At 44.0% G+C, this 14,476-nt stretch overlaps 1 protein-coding gene across 2 annotated transcripts; it reads right to left on the reverse strand.

Annotated features, from left to right (window-relative positions):
• Positions 1 to 10,660: 10,660 nt before the first annotated feature.
• Positions 10,661 to 13,409, reverse strand: LOC143615692 (protein IQ-DOMAIN 22-like). Of its 2 annotated transcripts, XM_077088760.1 has the most exons (4): positions 13,050 to 13,409; positions 12,010 to 12,189; positions 11,560 to 11,637; positions 10,661 to 11,455 (listed from the first exon to the last, which is right to left on the reverse strand). In XM_077088760.1, exons 1-4 carry the CDS (start codon positions 13,398 to 13,400, stop codon positions 10,802 to 10,804), a joined length of 1,263 nt encoding a protein of 420 aa, XP_076944875.1. In that variant the 5' UTR covers positions 13,401 to 13,409; the 3' UTR covers positions 10,661 to 10,801. The 2 variants fall into 2 exon arrangements, with proteins under 2 accessions (XP_076944875.1, XP_076944876.1); XM_077088761.1 differs by lacking the exon at positions 11,560 to 11,637.
• Between the last annotated feature and the right edge of the window lie 1,067 nt (positions 13,410 to 14,476).

Here is a 14,476-nt window from a genome sequence, read left to right on the forward strand (position 1 = left end):
TTATATTGTCTATTAGACTATGAGTGGCCGATGAGCATCTCCTTGAGTAAAGATTATAAAGTTGATTGACCAAAACGAGGAATTCAAATGGCATGATCAATAGGTCTTAGGGCTTTCGAGGGTTAAATTTTATTTTGAGGTTTAAACTTAATATGTTGACGGATTCAGGAATTCTAGCATGTGGGTGTTAAAAAAGGTTAACCAAGAACGGGTCAAGTCAATCCAAAATGGGCCAGGTCAAACCAAATTGGGCCGGGTAATTAATTACATTAAATAAACTACGTATATAAATTTAAGCTAAAAATTTCATTAAACATAATAAACAAAATACATATTAAAATTGACATTTACGTTATTTCATATTTTAAACACAACCCAATTATAGCCCCACCCATATTCCTTACGTCAAGTGTTTTTTTTTTAGAAAAGTTCACTTCAATAATAAAAGCCAAATACAAAAGACGAGCTAGCAGGACCCATCCATCGAGCACGGAGGAGCCACTACTACTCTAAGTTGTGTAGAATTATTTATTATTAAAATAAAATGATACTTTGAATATATATATTTTAGTCTAGTTTTCATAACAAACAAATTAAACTCAAGAATTTATCATTATATTAATAATAACTAGTGTTTGGTATGTAAGTGTAAGAAGGACGATCATGGTGTGATCGTCAGAAACAAATCAAAACTTGTTGTTCAAGGATTTCATCAACAAGAAGGCATAGATTACATGGAAGTGTATGCTCCAGTTGCCCGATTGGAAGCTATACATATATTTTTGGCCTATGCTGCTTTCAAAAACATTAAGGTTTATCAAATGGAAGTCAAAAGCATGTTTCTTATTGGGGAATTACATGAAGAGGTGTTTGTTCTGCAGCCTTCTGGTTTTGAATATTCAAATTATCCGAACTGTGTTTACCGTTTAAAAAAGGCCCTGTATGATCTATACAAAGTTTGACATATATAATCAGAATGTTTTAGATTCTAAATTTTTAATGGTAAAAGCAATGTGGTCTTAATTGTTATTTTAAAAAAGTAAATAAATTAAATTAGGTTTGGAAAGCTGAGTTTGGGACGTTATAAAAAGGGACAACTGAGTCTATGAGCTTAATATATTGATTAAAAGTTCATAAACTATATATTTGACGGGTGCCTACATCCATGTGGACCAATACTGGATCCACCCTAAATTATGCATAGTCTAGTGACTAGACTAGAGTTTAGTCCTATACATAATCTAGCCCGATACCAATCTGAACATATTCCAGCCCGATATACTTTTGGCAGCCCAAATACTTGTTTCCAGATTCCAACATGACAACATCCCTTTGCGTTTGCATCTAACTTTGAACATATATTCAATTTCAAAATATTGAAAAATTCATAAAACAATGATCATAATCCCCAAACATGAACGGGAGGGGGAATACTCCCGCCCAAATGAGCCTGTCCGTACGATACTGAGGATCTTTTACTGTACCTGACGAGGTATGGGCAAAAGATCTGTCCAAAGATACGACAGCTCATTGACAACAGTATGGCGAGCAGCATGCTCTTGTACTGTATGTCACTATTAGCCGCTACCTACTCACCAACTCCTGACATACCACGTGCCTAGCCTGTAGTTGGTGAAAAAGGAATAGTACACAGCAGGCCTGGTCACTATCAGCCGCTGCCTACTCACCAACTACCAGCAGGGCACGTGCGTAGGCCACTGTTGGTTGAACAGGAATACTATTCAGCAGGCCACACCTCCTTGGAAACCTACCTCCGGCTATAAATACCACGAATGGTATGATCATCTTATCTCAACATATTATCATCATATTATACCTGATATCTGCTCTAGCAATCTCTTAATATACATTTATATTAAAAGAGCAATCTAGTCTGATTCTCACGCCGGAGGGTGGTCACAAGGAGGAACCCCCCCCCCCCTTCTCAGTGACGAGCTCACGGTGTCTGTTTTGCAGGTTATCAGAAGAACCATCTTTTCTGGGTCTAACCCCTCGTGGGAAACAGCTATCTAACCCCCAGGTTACCAGTAATCTGCCCGGGGTCCGGTTAGTGTTTCTTCATTGGCGCCATCCGTGCATAAAAGCTAGAACTTCATTTTTCTCCAGTTTTTTCAAACTTCTGGAAAGATGGTTAACGTTACTCCGGTCCCAAGGCCAACGAGTTACCAGGAAGCCCCGGTAACCACAACCCCAGCTACTGGGGGGAACACCGGCGAGCACACAAGTTTTACGAACACTACCCCGGTTACCCAAGCGGGGGCAAGTGTAGTAAATTTTACGAACACTACCCCAGTTACCCAAGCTGGGGCAAGTGCAGTAAACAACCATCCCCTGGGATTCAATAATACCCAGGTGGAAAGACAGCAGACGAGACTCCCCCGCCAAACACTTGAACAAGTTAAAGCGTGGGCGGAGGCACGTCAGAAGGAATTCCAAGCTGAGTTGGACGAACGCTTACGTTCCGTCCAACAGGCTGACGAATTTGGAAGCACTCGCCAACAGCTCAACATGAGCAGTGAGTGCGAGTCCTCGGACAATGATCAGGAGGAATCCGACACCGACGCAAACCCTCGCCTTAGGGCGAAAGGGAAGCGTAAGGAAACGGACTTCCAAACAAGAAGGAATTTCGGAGAAACCTTCAAACAAAGAAACGCGGGGGGAAACCCACGTGACTTCTCCAAAACCTTCAGACCAACTGCTGCAAACGCGGGAACTTCCAAGTTTGCAAGGGACATTGCGGAAGCAATCGCCCCAAAAAGTGCCAAGCAGATGCCCAACATCGGCACCTATGATGGTATATCCGACCCAGATGATCACCTGAACAGATTCATAGCGGGGGCAACCGTCAGCAGCTGGACGGAACCCACGTGGTGTTATATGTTCCAGATGACACTGGTTGGAGCGGCTAGAGCGTGGTTTGACCGTTTACCGGTCCACCACATTTATGATTGGGCGGACTTCCAACAAAAGTTCAGCCAACACTTTAGTCAACAGAGGAAGTATATTGGAGAACATTGGACGATCCTCAACTGCGTTAGAGATAAAGATGAACCTTTACTAGACTTCATCACTCGCTTTAACTCGAAAAAGCTGAGTCTGGGCGTTATAAGTGAAGACCTTGTTCGCGCCGCTTTCATCCAGGGCGCCGAATACCCAGAACTTATCCGCACGTTGACGGGAAAAGATGGCATGCCACCCACATGGGATGCCATCATGACGGCAGCCAAGCGCTTTGCCGAAACGGAGAAGCAGCTGGGTGGGAATCTGCCCCAGACTACAAACTTCTACACGCAGGGGACTAGAGAAAACAGCGTCCAGTCCGCCTGGCAAAACAAAAGGAGGAAGCCAAGCATATGGCAGTCAAGGGTAAACTTTGACACCTCATCCAGCTCTCGCTCCCTATTAGGCGGAAGGGATAATACACACCCATCAGGCCAACACACCAGGTGGACGCCCCTCACCAAAAGCGTCACGGAGATATTTGCCACTGAGAAACTCCCATGGCCAAAAGCTCCAACGGTCCGACAACGACCTGACGCGGACCAGAGCAAATACTGTGACTTCCACGGCACAAAGGGTCACACCCCTGAGAAGTGTTTATCTCTAAGGAATATTATCGAAACATTCGTCAAGGAAGGCAAACTTACACACCTTGTGGCATCAATCAGGAATAGAGGGCAGAATGACAACCGATACAAAAGCAACGGACGAAAGCCCGTTGACATCAGCATTCACATGGTTCGTGGTAACATCAGAGGAAGAAAAAGACAGACGACAGAACCATGCGCATGGAAAGAAGCTGAGGTGCGCTTCCCGCGAGTGCCAGGAGGACCCAGCAAAGAAGGCCATATCGTCATCAAAAGCCAGCTGGGACACTACATCACTTCCCGCACTCTTGTTGACAACGGTGCCTCGTCAACAGTTATGTACAGGCAGTTCTTCGACAAGTTAGATGATGAAGACAAGGAACGCTTGGAAACGGTCTACGCCTCGATGGAAGGGTTCGACGGCAGCACAAACACCCCTCTGGGCATCCTATCTTTCCCCGTCACTCTCACAGACGGAAAACTCTCCCGCACAGAGGATGTAGACTTTGTCGTAATGAGGAAGCCACACCACACGAACGACATTCTCTTCGGGAGAGCCGGGATGGCAAGATTCAACGCCGTAGTATCTTCAGTCCACGGCATGATGGGATGGCCAACAGCTGAGGGCGTGGCGATGGTCACCGGTATTCCCCAGGTATGCATCGCATCTGTCTCATCAACACCCAAACCAAAGATGGCTAAACCCACCATCACCGAACCAGAAGAATGGGCTTTTAATGGAAAATACCCCGACCAGGCGGTTACCATTGGCCCAACAATAACTGATCCTACGCGCACATTACTCAAACGCTTACTACAAAAAAACGCTGACATCTTCGCATGGAAACCAGCAGATATGACTGGTGTACCTCGAAGTAAAGCAGAGCATAAGCTCAAGTGTGACCAGGCTTTTACGCCGGTCATACAAAAGCGTAGAGTAATGGGGGCGGAACAAGCTAACGCGTGTAGAACCCAAGTCAAGGAACTCCTTGACGCGGGCATCGTACGCGTTAGCAGATATCAAACTTGGGTTGCAAATCCCGTTATGGTACCAAAGTCTAACAAGCAATGGCGCATGTGCATAGATTTCAAAGACTTGAACAAAGCATGCCCCAAAGATTGTTACCCGTTACCCGAAATTGATCTTAAGGTAGATTCGTTATCACCGTTTCGCCTTAAATGCTTCCTTGATGCGTATAAAGGATACCATCAAATCCACATGGCCGTTGACGATCAGGACAAAACCGCATTTCGGACGCCCGATGGCACATTCTGTTATCAAATGATGCCATTCGGACTTAAGAATGCCGGGTCCACATACCAGCGCCTGATGGACAAAGAGTTTCATGCCCAAATTGGGAGAAACTTGGAAGTATACATGGATGACCTGGTCATTAAAAGCCTTAACCCAGAAGCGATGTTGAAAGACATCGAAGAAACATTCAACACACTCAGAAGGATAAACATGAAGCTCAACCCGAGCAAGTGTTCCTTTGGGATGGAAGAAGGGAAGTTCTTAGGAGTCATCGTTACAAAAGATGGCTTCAGAGCGAACCCTGAAAAGGTCGAAGCCATTATTAAAATGGAATCACCTACCACCATCAAACAAGCTCAGACACTGAACGGACGCCTAGTTGCACTTAACCGCTTCTTGGCAAATCATGCGGATAGGTCGTTCCCATTCGTGTCGACGCTGAGAAACTGTCTAAAGAAAACGCACTTCCGCTGGACACCAGAAGCGGAAGCAGCTTTTCAGGAAATTCGGTCACGTTTGATCGAACTCCCAACGCTCACAGCACCAGAAGCGGGAGAGGAATTAATCCTATACCTCTCCGCCACAGATAGAGCGACCGGAGCCGTCCTGTTAGTCGAGCGAAAAGGCATCCAGATGCCAATCTACTATGTTAGCCGTCTCCTAACAGACGTCGAAACTCGGTACTCTACCTTGGAAAAATTAGTCTTAGCACTTGTACAGGCTTCACGCAGGCTAAGACGATATTTCCAAGGTCACCCAATTACTATTCTCACCAACTTCAAACTTGCAAACGTTTTAGGCAAACCCGAACTTTCGGGACGCCTAGCCAAATGGGCAATAGAATTGGGAGAATACGCGATAAAATACAAGCCAAGGCCAGCTATAAAAGGCCAGGTCTTGGCCGACTTTATTGCCGAAGTCCCCGCATCGCGGGAGAAAGAGTGCCAGAACGAGGCTCAGCCCTCTCCAGCACTAGACATCGATGAAGTCTGGCGACTTTACACCGATGGAGCGGCCAGCAGCGAGGGCTCAGGCGCAGGGTTAAAACTTACCAACCCAACAGGCCAAGAATACACTTACGCTATTCGACTGGACTTTCCAAGTACGAATAACGAAGCTGAGTATGAAGCATTCTTGGCCGGGTTAAGGATTGCGCGTAAAATGGGAGTAAAGAACTTGGAAGCCCATGTGGATTCCATGTTAGTTGCCAATCAAATAAACGGGACGTACACGGCCGTGAACGACACAATGGCCCTGTACCTCGCTCAAGCAAAAACCCTCATGCGCGATTTTAATGATTGTAAAGTCATACACGTCAAGCGTAGCGAAAACAAATCTGCGGATGCGTTAAGCAAGCTTGCGTCATTAGCTTTCACTCACTTGGGAAAGGACATCCGCATTGAACTCCTGGGAGCACCATCAGTCCCACACAAGGAAATCTGTGTCATCCAAACCGGCACAGAAACGTGTATGACACCAATAATAAATTACCTTGCGGCGGGCATACTACCAGAGTCAAAAACACAGGCAAGGAAACTACGCTGTAAAGCACTGAACTATCAACTCATTGATGACGTCCTTTACAGACGTAACTTTCTTGGCCCCCTCCTCAGATGCGTTGACGACCAAGATGCCAACTACCTCCTAAGGGAAGTACACGAAGGCATCTGTGGGATACATGCAGGTCCACGCGCAGTTGTAGCTAAGCTAAACAACGCGGGATACTTTTGGCCGGGGATGCTTACGGATGCGCTGGCGTACATCAGAAAATGCAGGTCTTGTCAGCTCTACGCACCCAACACGCATCGCCCAAAGAATGAACTTGTTCCAGTCACCTCTGCATGGCCATTTCAGAAGTGGGCCATCGACGTGACTGGCCCATTTCCCACAGCAGCAGGGAACGTCCAGTTTCTAGTGGTCGCCATCGACTACTTCACCAAGTGGATAGAAGCAAAACCCTTAGCCCAAACGACCGCAAAACATATCAAGAAATTCATTTGGGAATTTATCATTTGTCGTTTCGGGCTCCCACAGAATTTGGTGAGCGATAACGGCACCAACTTTGCTGACAAGAAGCTACAACAGTGGCTTAAAGAACTTCAAATCACCCACACCTTTACCTCGGTGGCGCACCCGCAGGGTAATGGTGAGGTGGAAAGAGCAAATAGGAGCATCGTCGACGGCATAAAGAGAAGACTATTGAAACACAGATCCGGCTGGGTGGACGAAGTTCCACACGTACTTTGGGCACACAGAACGATGAAAAAGGCAAGTACGGGAGAAACCCCGTTCAGCCTCACTTATGGCACTGAAGCCACGGTCCCGGTCGAAATTGGTTTACCCTCACCAAGGGTCATGATTCAACCAGAGGACAATAATGCGGAAAGACGGTTAGACCTTATGCTAACCGAGGAACGCAGAAACTTAGCCGCAATGCGTGAAGAGAACTACAAACGACAAATGCAAAAGTACTACAACACGCGGGTAAAACTCTGCAACTTCAATGAAGGAGACTACATATTGCGTAACAACGAGGCTTCGAACCAAGATCGCCCAGGAAAGCTGACTCCTGTCTGGGAAGGTCCGTACGTTATCAAACAAGTGCTGGGAAAGGGCGCATACCGGCTCGAAAGGCTCGATGGCACTCTCGTCCCAAGAACATGGAACGGAGCTCAATTACGCAAGTGTTACATGTAGATCAATTCCAAATTTGTAAAAGGCCCAGAGCCACTTTTAATGGAAATGATTCTCTTTAGAACATTGACGCTGATGATTTTATACTTGTAAACTTTCCACACGGATATGCCGGTCTTCACCGCATAATTACGAGGAAAGTCGTTGCGTGGGGAAGGCGGCAAAACCCGCATAAACCCAAAAAACGGCAAACCTTCACGCAGGTCAGTTGAAGGGGAGAAGTTCAGTCATCCCACTAAATGAAAGTGCCGGTCTATCCGCATGAATCATGATAAAGGAAACTGAACACTAACCTATTGACAACCGCGCGTCGAACGGTTCAAAACAGAATTTCTAACAAAAGGATGAGGAAAACCTACACGCAGGTCTGGTATAGGTAAAGTTTAGCCATCCTACTAAGTTCAAGTGACGGTCCTACCCGCACAATCACGAAAGAGGAAGCAAAACTTCACACCTATTATCTACCACGTTCAAAGGTTAACTTATCCTAAACACTTAGAAATTTCAAAAAAGGATGAGGAAAACCTACACGCAGGTCAGGTATAGGTAAAGTTTAGCCATCCTACTAAGTTCAAGTGACGGTCCTACCCGCACAATCACGAAAGGAAGCAAAACTTCACACCTATTCTGTCACGTTCAAAGGTTAACTTATCCAAAACACTGGGAAAATTGCTAAAATAAACTAAAATATGCATGCGCAATTCATATAACGTTTATAACGCAAGTCTCAAAGATTCAAAAGTAAGCGGGAATATACCCCTTACCTTGGCAACCAAGTAACTATAAGACGGGTGCGGGTACAGTGTCAAGGCAAAACCCTTCACATACTTAGCACCCGCAGGGAATTGAAGCCAAAAATACCTTGGCAACCAAGTAACTATAAGACGGGTGCGGGTACAGTGTTAAGGCAAAACCCTTCACATACCTAGCACCTGCAGGGAATTGACGCCAGGAATACCTCGGCAACCAAGTAACTATAAGACGGGTGCGGGTACAGTGTTAAGGCAAAACCCTTCACATACCTAGCACCTGCAGGGAATTGACGCCAGGAATACCTTGGGAGTAAAGTAACTATAAGACGGTTGCGGGTACAGTGTCAAGGCGAAACCCTTCACATACCTAGCACTCCGCAGGGAAATGAAACCAAAAAGGATCTTCTGGGCCATGCTTGCGCAAACGGGAATAACATCCCCGCATAGCGGGAACGTCGAGAACTAGATTGTTTGAAACTTCAAGATGGAATTGGTGGTTTTAACATAATTGATCACTATGTTCAAAACTACCAAAACCTCATAGAGAATCTACACAAGAGGTACTCAACGCTCCTGACTTGCGAGGAGGTTACAGACCTACCCGCATCATACCCAAAGATCAAGCAGAACAGTGGGAAATTCTGCGTGACATTAGGACTTCCGTGGGAAGAATCCCCATGGAAAACCTTAAAACTAAACCCTTTTCAAAAACCCTTTGCTTAAGTCCAAAAGTTCACCTCACTTTATTAAACATTCATGAGAAGAACATTGAACTGGGGGGACTTGAAGAGGTAGGTCCCAGCAGAGCCCAGTTGGACCCACAGACTCACCTTGAAAAGAGACGTCTGCGCAGTTCAACCCGCAAGACTCCTTAACGGACGTCTGCGCGGTTGAACCCGCAAGACTATACTAAAGGAACGTCTGCGCAGAAACCAACTGGATCAGCAGGACCCACCACGCTCAGAGACGTGATGTCCTCACGTGCGGTACGCAAGCTGTCTCCGCAGGAAACGCCTACCAATGGTTTTCAGGTACTCCGCCTGTTCCCGCAGTTACGGATACCGGCCATCAGGGAAGGCCACCCGCGCAGCATGGCTACACGCACAAGGCTTAACTCTCATAATAATTCAGCAGTCACCTGAAGAAGGAATGAGCAAGCCGGGAACATTCCCGCACAAAGGCGGGAGGGGGAATACTCCCGCCCAAATGAGCCAGTCCGTACGATACTGAGGATCTTTTACTGTACCTGACGAGGTATGGGCAAAAGATCTGTCCAAAGATACGACAGCTCATTGACAAAAGTATGGCGAGCAGCATGCTCTTGTACTGTATGTCACTATTAGCCGCTACCTACTCACCAACTCCTGACATACCACGTGCCTAGCCTGTAGTTGGTAAAAAAGGAATAGTACACAGCAGGCCTGGTCACTATCAGCCGCTGCCTACTCACCAACTACCAGCAGGGCACGTGCGTAGGCCACTGTTGGTTGAACAGGAATACTATTCAGCAGGCCACACCTCCTTGGAAACCTACCTCTGGCTATAAATACCACGAATGGTATGATCATCTTATCTCAACATATTATCATCATATTATACCTGATATCTGCTCTAGCAATCTCTTAATATACATTTATATTAAAAGAGCAATCTAGTCTGATTCTCACGCCGGAGGGTGGTCACAAGGAGGAACCCCCCCCCCTTCTCAGTGACGAGCTCACGGTGTCTGTTTTGCAGGTTATCAGAAGAACCATCTTTTCTGGGTCTAACCCCTCGTGGGAAACAGCTATCTAACCCCCAGGTTACCAGTAATCTGCCCGGGGTCCGGTTAGTGTTTCTTCACACCCCTAATAACATTTACGTTCTTTTAGTCATCTTTAGGTTTCTCGGAAGTGGCTAGGTTTGGAATGAACCAACTAGAAATCGTTTGTATAAAATTTCTAGGACCCAGACCCACACTGCCACTGGTTGGTCTCAAGCCGGTCCATGTACTTTCTATGGGTTTCTATCTCAAATATTTTAAGTTACTCTACTTTTTAACCCGTTTATAAAGACTCATTTGATCTAAATTTTAATAAAACTTTTGGACAAAATCCATATCAATTTGATTAACCTATGATGAAATAAAGTATTCTATTTATTTTTATTTCATTTGCTCATGTTTAGCACAAGTTCTGATTTCCTTAATAATATGTTGGTTGATAGGGTATTGACTGGACCCATAAAGGGGAAAAAGATAGATATGAAATTATACATGGTCAAAAGAGGAGAAATAAAAAAAGATTGAAATAATATTAAACGTTGTCAACATAAGTGTTTGATAGCGATGGGGTACGGAAATGATATACAATATACCATCTCATAATTCAAAAACTACCCCTTACATTAGTAAAAAGTTCATATCAACCCCTAAACAAACCGAAAACTACAAAATGGCCATCATAGGTCTCATATGGCACTCCCCAACTAGTAACAACAAATTACATAACTTCTTAATTCCAATAACCACCACTAAGCTCACTCTCACGAAACCCGATACCGCCAACCGGCATCCCAAGCCGATCAAGCCGACCTGATCCCGGATACGCCTTGCTCGTAAAACTATCCCTCAAGTTTGGACCCCGTTGAGCACCACTCGAACCATACCCATACACAGAATACCTCTTTGTAGTGCCTGAAAACTCCAAATTCGACCTTTGTCTTGGTGCACTTGCAGACCTAACCTTAGCTAGGGAAGACTCGGTGTACGCCATGTAGTTAGGGTGGTCCGAGTAGCCACTAAGACAGCTTCTTGAACTGTCACTCTTCGCCGTGGCTGGGGTAAACGGCCCCACTCTCATCAACCCAATTTTAGAAGAACTCGCATAAAACGGATGGCTATTTTGGGCATTGCATAAGGAACCTTGTTCATCAATATCATGAGGGAAGTATGTTAATGGGCCAGTTAGGGAAATTACTTCACATGAACCATTTGGGCTCAGGCCCAATGGGTGGATCGTTGACCCTCGAGAAGTGGTCAAACTTTGACTTTGGCTGTAGCTGATTTGGTCCGATTGGAAGAGGTTTCTTCGTCTCATGTGGGATTTTGCAGTGTCCATTTCAAGGATTTTTTCGGTGCGATCGTCATATAAGTTTGCATAGTTATTCTGCATAAGATCAGCATGCACATTTGTTAACGTTAACAACCTTTGAAAATGATATGTGCGTGTATCATATTATTTGAAATATCGGATAAAAACAAATGACACACCTTTAGTATCGATCGTTTATTATGTTTTATAACCCTGGATCGATGAATGTGCTCAAACTTTTCGGGTGTAGGAGGCCCCTACAAGTAGTAATTTATGTTATAGACATAAAACCTATGGCTTGGTTTCTAAACAACAAGAGCGCAAGCCAGGGTTGGCTCGGCTTGGCTTATTGGGTTGCTTCAATTGCACCACAAATTTTTAAAAACTATATAAATTCTATTGTTTATAAATTTGTATTAGATATATCTTGTATGTTAAAAAATTATAGTTGTCTTTTATATATCAAAGCCTGCTTGACGAGCCACTCAAGCTTTTAACTAGCTGAGCTTGAGCTCTAGCCTACTAAAATGAATGAGTTAAGCTCGCCCTGGCTCGGCTTGTTAACAGCCGTACCCTGGCACAAATACAATAGTAATAGTACAATAATTGGTGTGGATATAAGAAGCAACCTTGGTAAGTGACTGGGGTGAATCAGTCATGTGGAGGCGGCATGCACGGACTCGAGCCTGGGTTCGGACCACAGCCTGCCAACGTCTCAAATCATCAACAAAATCTCTCCTTACAAGTTGACCCCTCACCAGTGCTTGAAGCTGCACCAACGACTTTAACGCCCGTAACGCTTTCCTCGCCTACATTTTCATTTTCAATAAATATTAATAAGATAAGCTACTAGTACTTTACGCTACATGGGTGGTACATATGCCACCCAAGTACCCAACCATGTAAACTAGACCGACAAATAAATGAAGCATGATGTGAACACAATTAATAATAAGGTTTTAGGTTCCAACATTCAGCTGTTTGCAAATACAAACATGTATGTACTTTAGGCATTGGATCTTGTAACTTCAACAGCGTATGAACTCATCCGGCCGACCAATATTAAATTGCGTACCTCGTGCGTTGAGGTTTGACTAAAATATACACAACGTCCACGCAAGTCACAACAATACCCTTGAAAGATGATTAACAAACAAATAGTGTTGGAAAATTTAATGTTAAAAATGAGTTTCACTGCTTGTTGTACCCTTTGAGACAGACGTGCTAAAAGAGGTCCGAAATCTGTATTAACAGACCCGTTTGTTTTAAGTGTTGCAGTGAAGAATAGACCCGAATACTTAATGGACTGAATTAATCTATATGTAAGGTTTATTTAATTATATTTATCTTAATCCTTTAATGTATATGATAGGGTACCATATATTTCCCGTATTGTAAAGAGTTTGTTTACATTGTCATTTCATTTAAAGCGAACTTAGTAACAACCGAAATTATATCGTTGATTAGAAAAAAATATAAAAGATTATTGTCTTCAAATAACAACCGAAAAAGAAAAACTAAAACATATAAAGTCGTAATATGGCAAAAAAAAAAAAAAAAAACAATATGCATCTATTAAAAATGTGCTAAAAGTATATTTTTTAATAGCTAACTAATCAAAATATTTATAAAAAAAAGTACACTATTAATAAATAGTGTATATTATTACCAGATAACCTCGGTAGTAAGACTGGATTTTAACGGCGGCCCATTCGCCGGAAACACTATAATCGGAGTCACCGCCGGCAACAACGGCGGCTCTGGTGGTCATACGCACCACCTCCGCCGCAGCGTGAGCTGCAGCAACGGCAGCGTCAGCCGCGGCAGCGGTGGCGGCAGCAACAGCAATGGCATGATCGGCTGAACAACCATCGGCGGTTTGATCGGAGTAACGATGATGACGTGGCGTGTCACGTGGGCGTGTGACCGATTTGTCGGAGAGGTGTTGACGAGGTTGTTTGTGTTGGTCAGTTTTAAAGAAGTTAAATAATGCTTTGAAGAATCTGGAGGTCTTGCCCATTATTTTGTTGTGGTTCCGGCGATGGGTGACGTGGAGTATGTAGTTTAGAGAGAGAGTGGGGTGAGTTAATATGAGGATGGGGTATAATTGTAGCTAGCCTAGGAAGGAAGGAGGGAAGCACAAGTGAATAAAAAGACGATTGACTGCAAATTTGTAAGATGGTCTACTTATTACCCTTTTTCTTTTCAACAATGAAAAAAGGTACAAATCATTATATGTATATGTGATGTATCTATGTGTATAAATTTTAGGTGTATGCATTTTAATATATATGTATTCCCATTTAGAATACACTTTTAGGTATTCTAGTGGATTTGGTCAACCATAATGTATTTTCTACATAGTATTACTTTTTCATTCTTGATTTTTTTTTATCTTTTTAAACGACCAACAAAATTTTTATTTAAAAGCTTAGCAAGTAGCTAGCCACACCAATACAAAAGACAAGCACATACCGCGCAACCAACACACCAATACAAACCTGAACCATGATCAAACCAACCCTGCATAGATACAAAAATCAAATTCTGAAGTTACACCAATCCTCCCACGAAAGACCCAACCTTTTAGCTCTATTCTTGATCCAAAGATAACTCATTATCATTATCTCCTCTACCAAACTCGACATCTCAATCGGACTCCCATAGCGGACCCGCTCGTTTATTTTTTTCCACAAACACCACATCGCAACCAAACAAATAACATTCAATATTGTTCCAAGCAAAATTCTGATCAGATCCATCAGCAATATCTCCACGCATTTGTATCTTATTACTCTTCACCGAGAATGAACCAGAAGAATCCAAGGACCATGTCACCGAATCAGCTCCGTTTTTCAGCTCGACTTCCCGACATGTTCGAAGCAACTGTCGCAACCCGGAAATTTCATCCACGCCAGCCGTTTCTCTGCCCCAATCCCACCTACCACAGACCTAACTATCCATCATATATAATCGATTTGCCACATTACAGTACTTGTATTTTTCAAAGGAGAACAATTTTAAAAATCTAATCCCAATAGGAACTTCACCCCGCTAGAAATCAAGCCAAAACCAAGCGTGTCTCCCATTATTGAC

The sequence above is a fragment of the Bidens hawaiensis genome, unplaced genomic scaffold, assembly GCF_021521415.1.
Source record: "Bidens hawaiensis isolate Kalapana, Puna unplaced genomic scaffold, B.hawaiensis_p1.1 tig00043845_1, whole genome shotgun sequence".
Lineage (NCBI taxonomy): Eukaryota > Viridiplantae > Streptophyta > Magnoliopsida > Asterales > Asteraceae > Bidens > Bidens hawaiensis.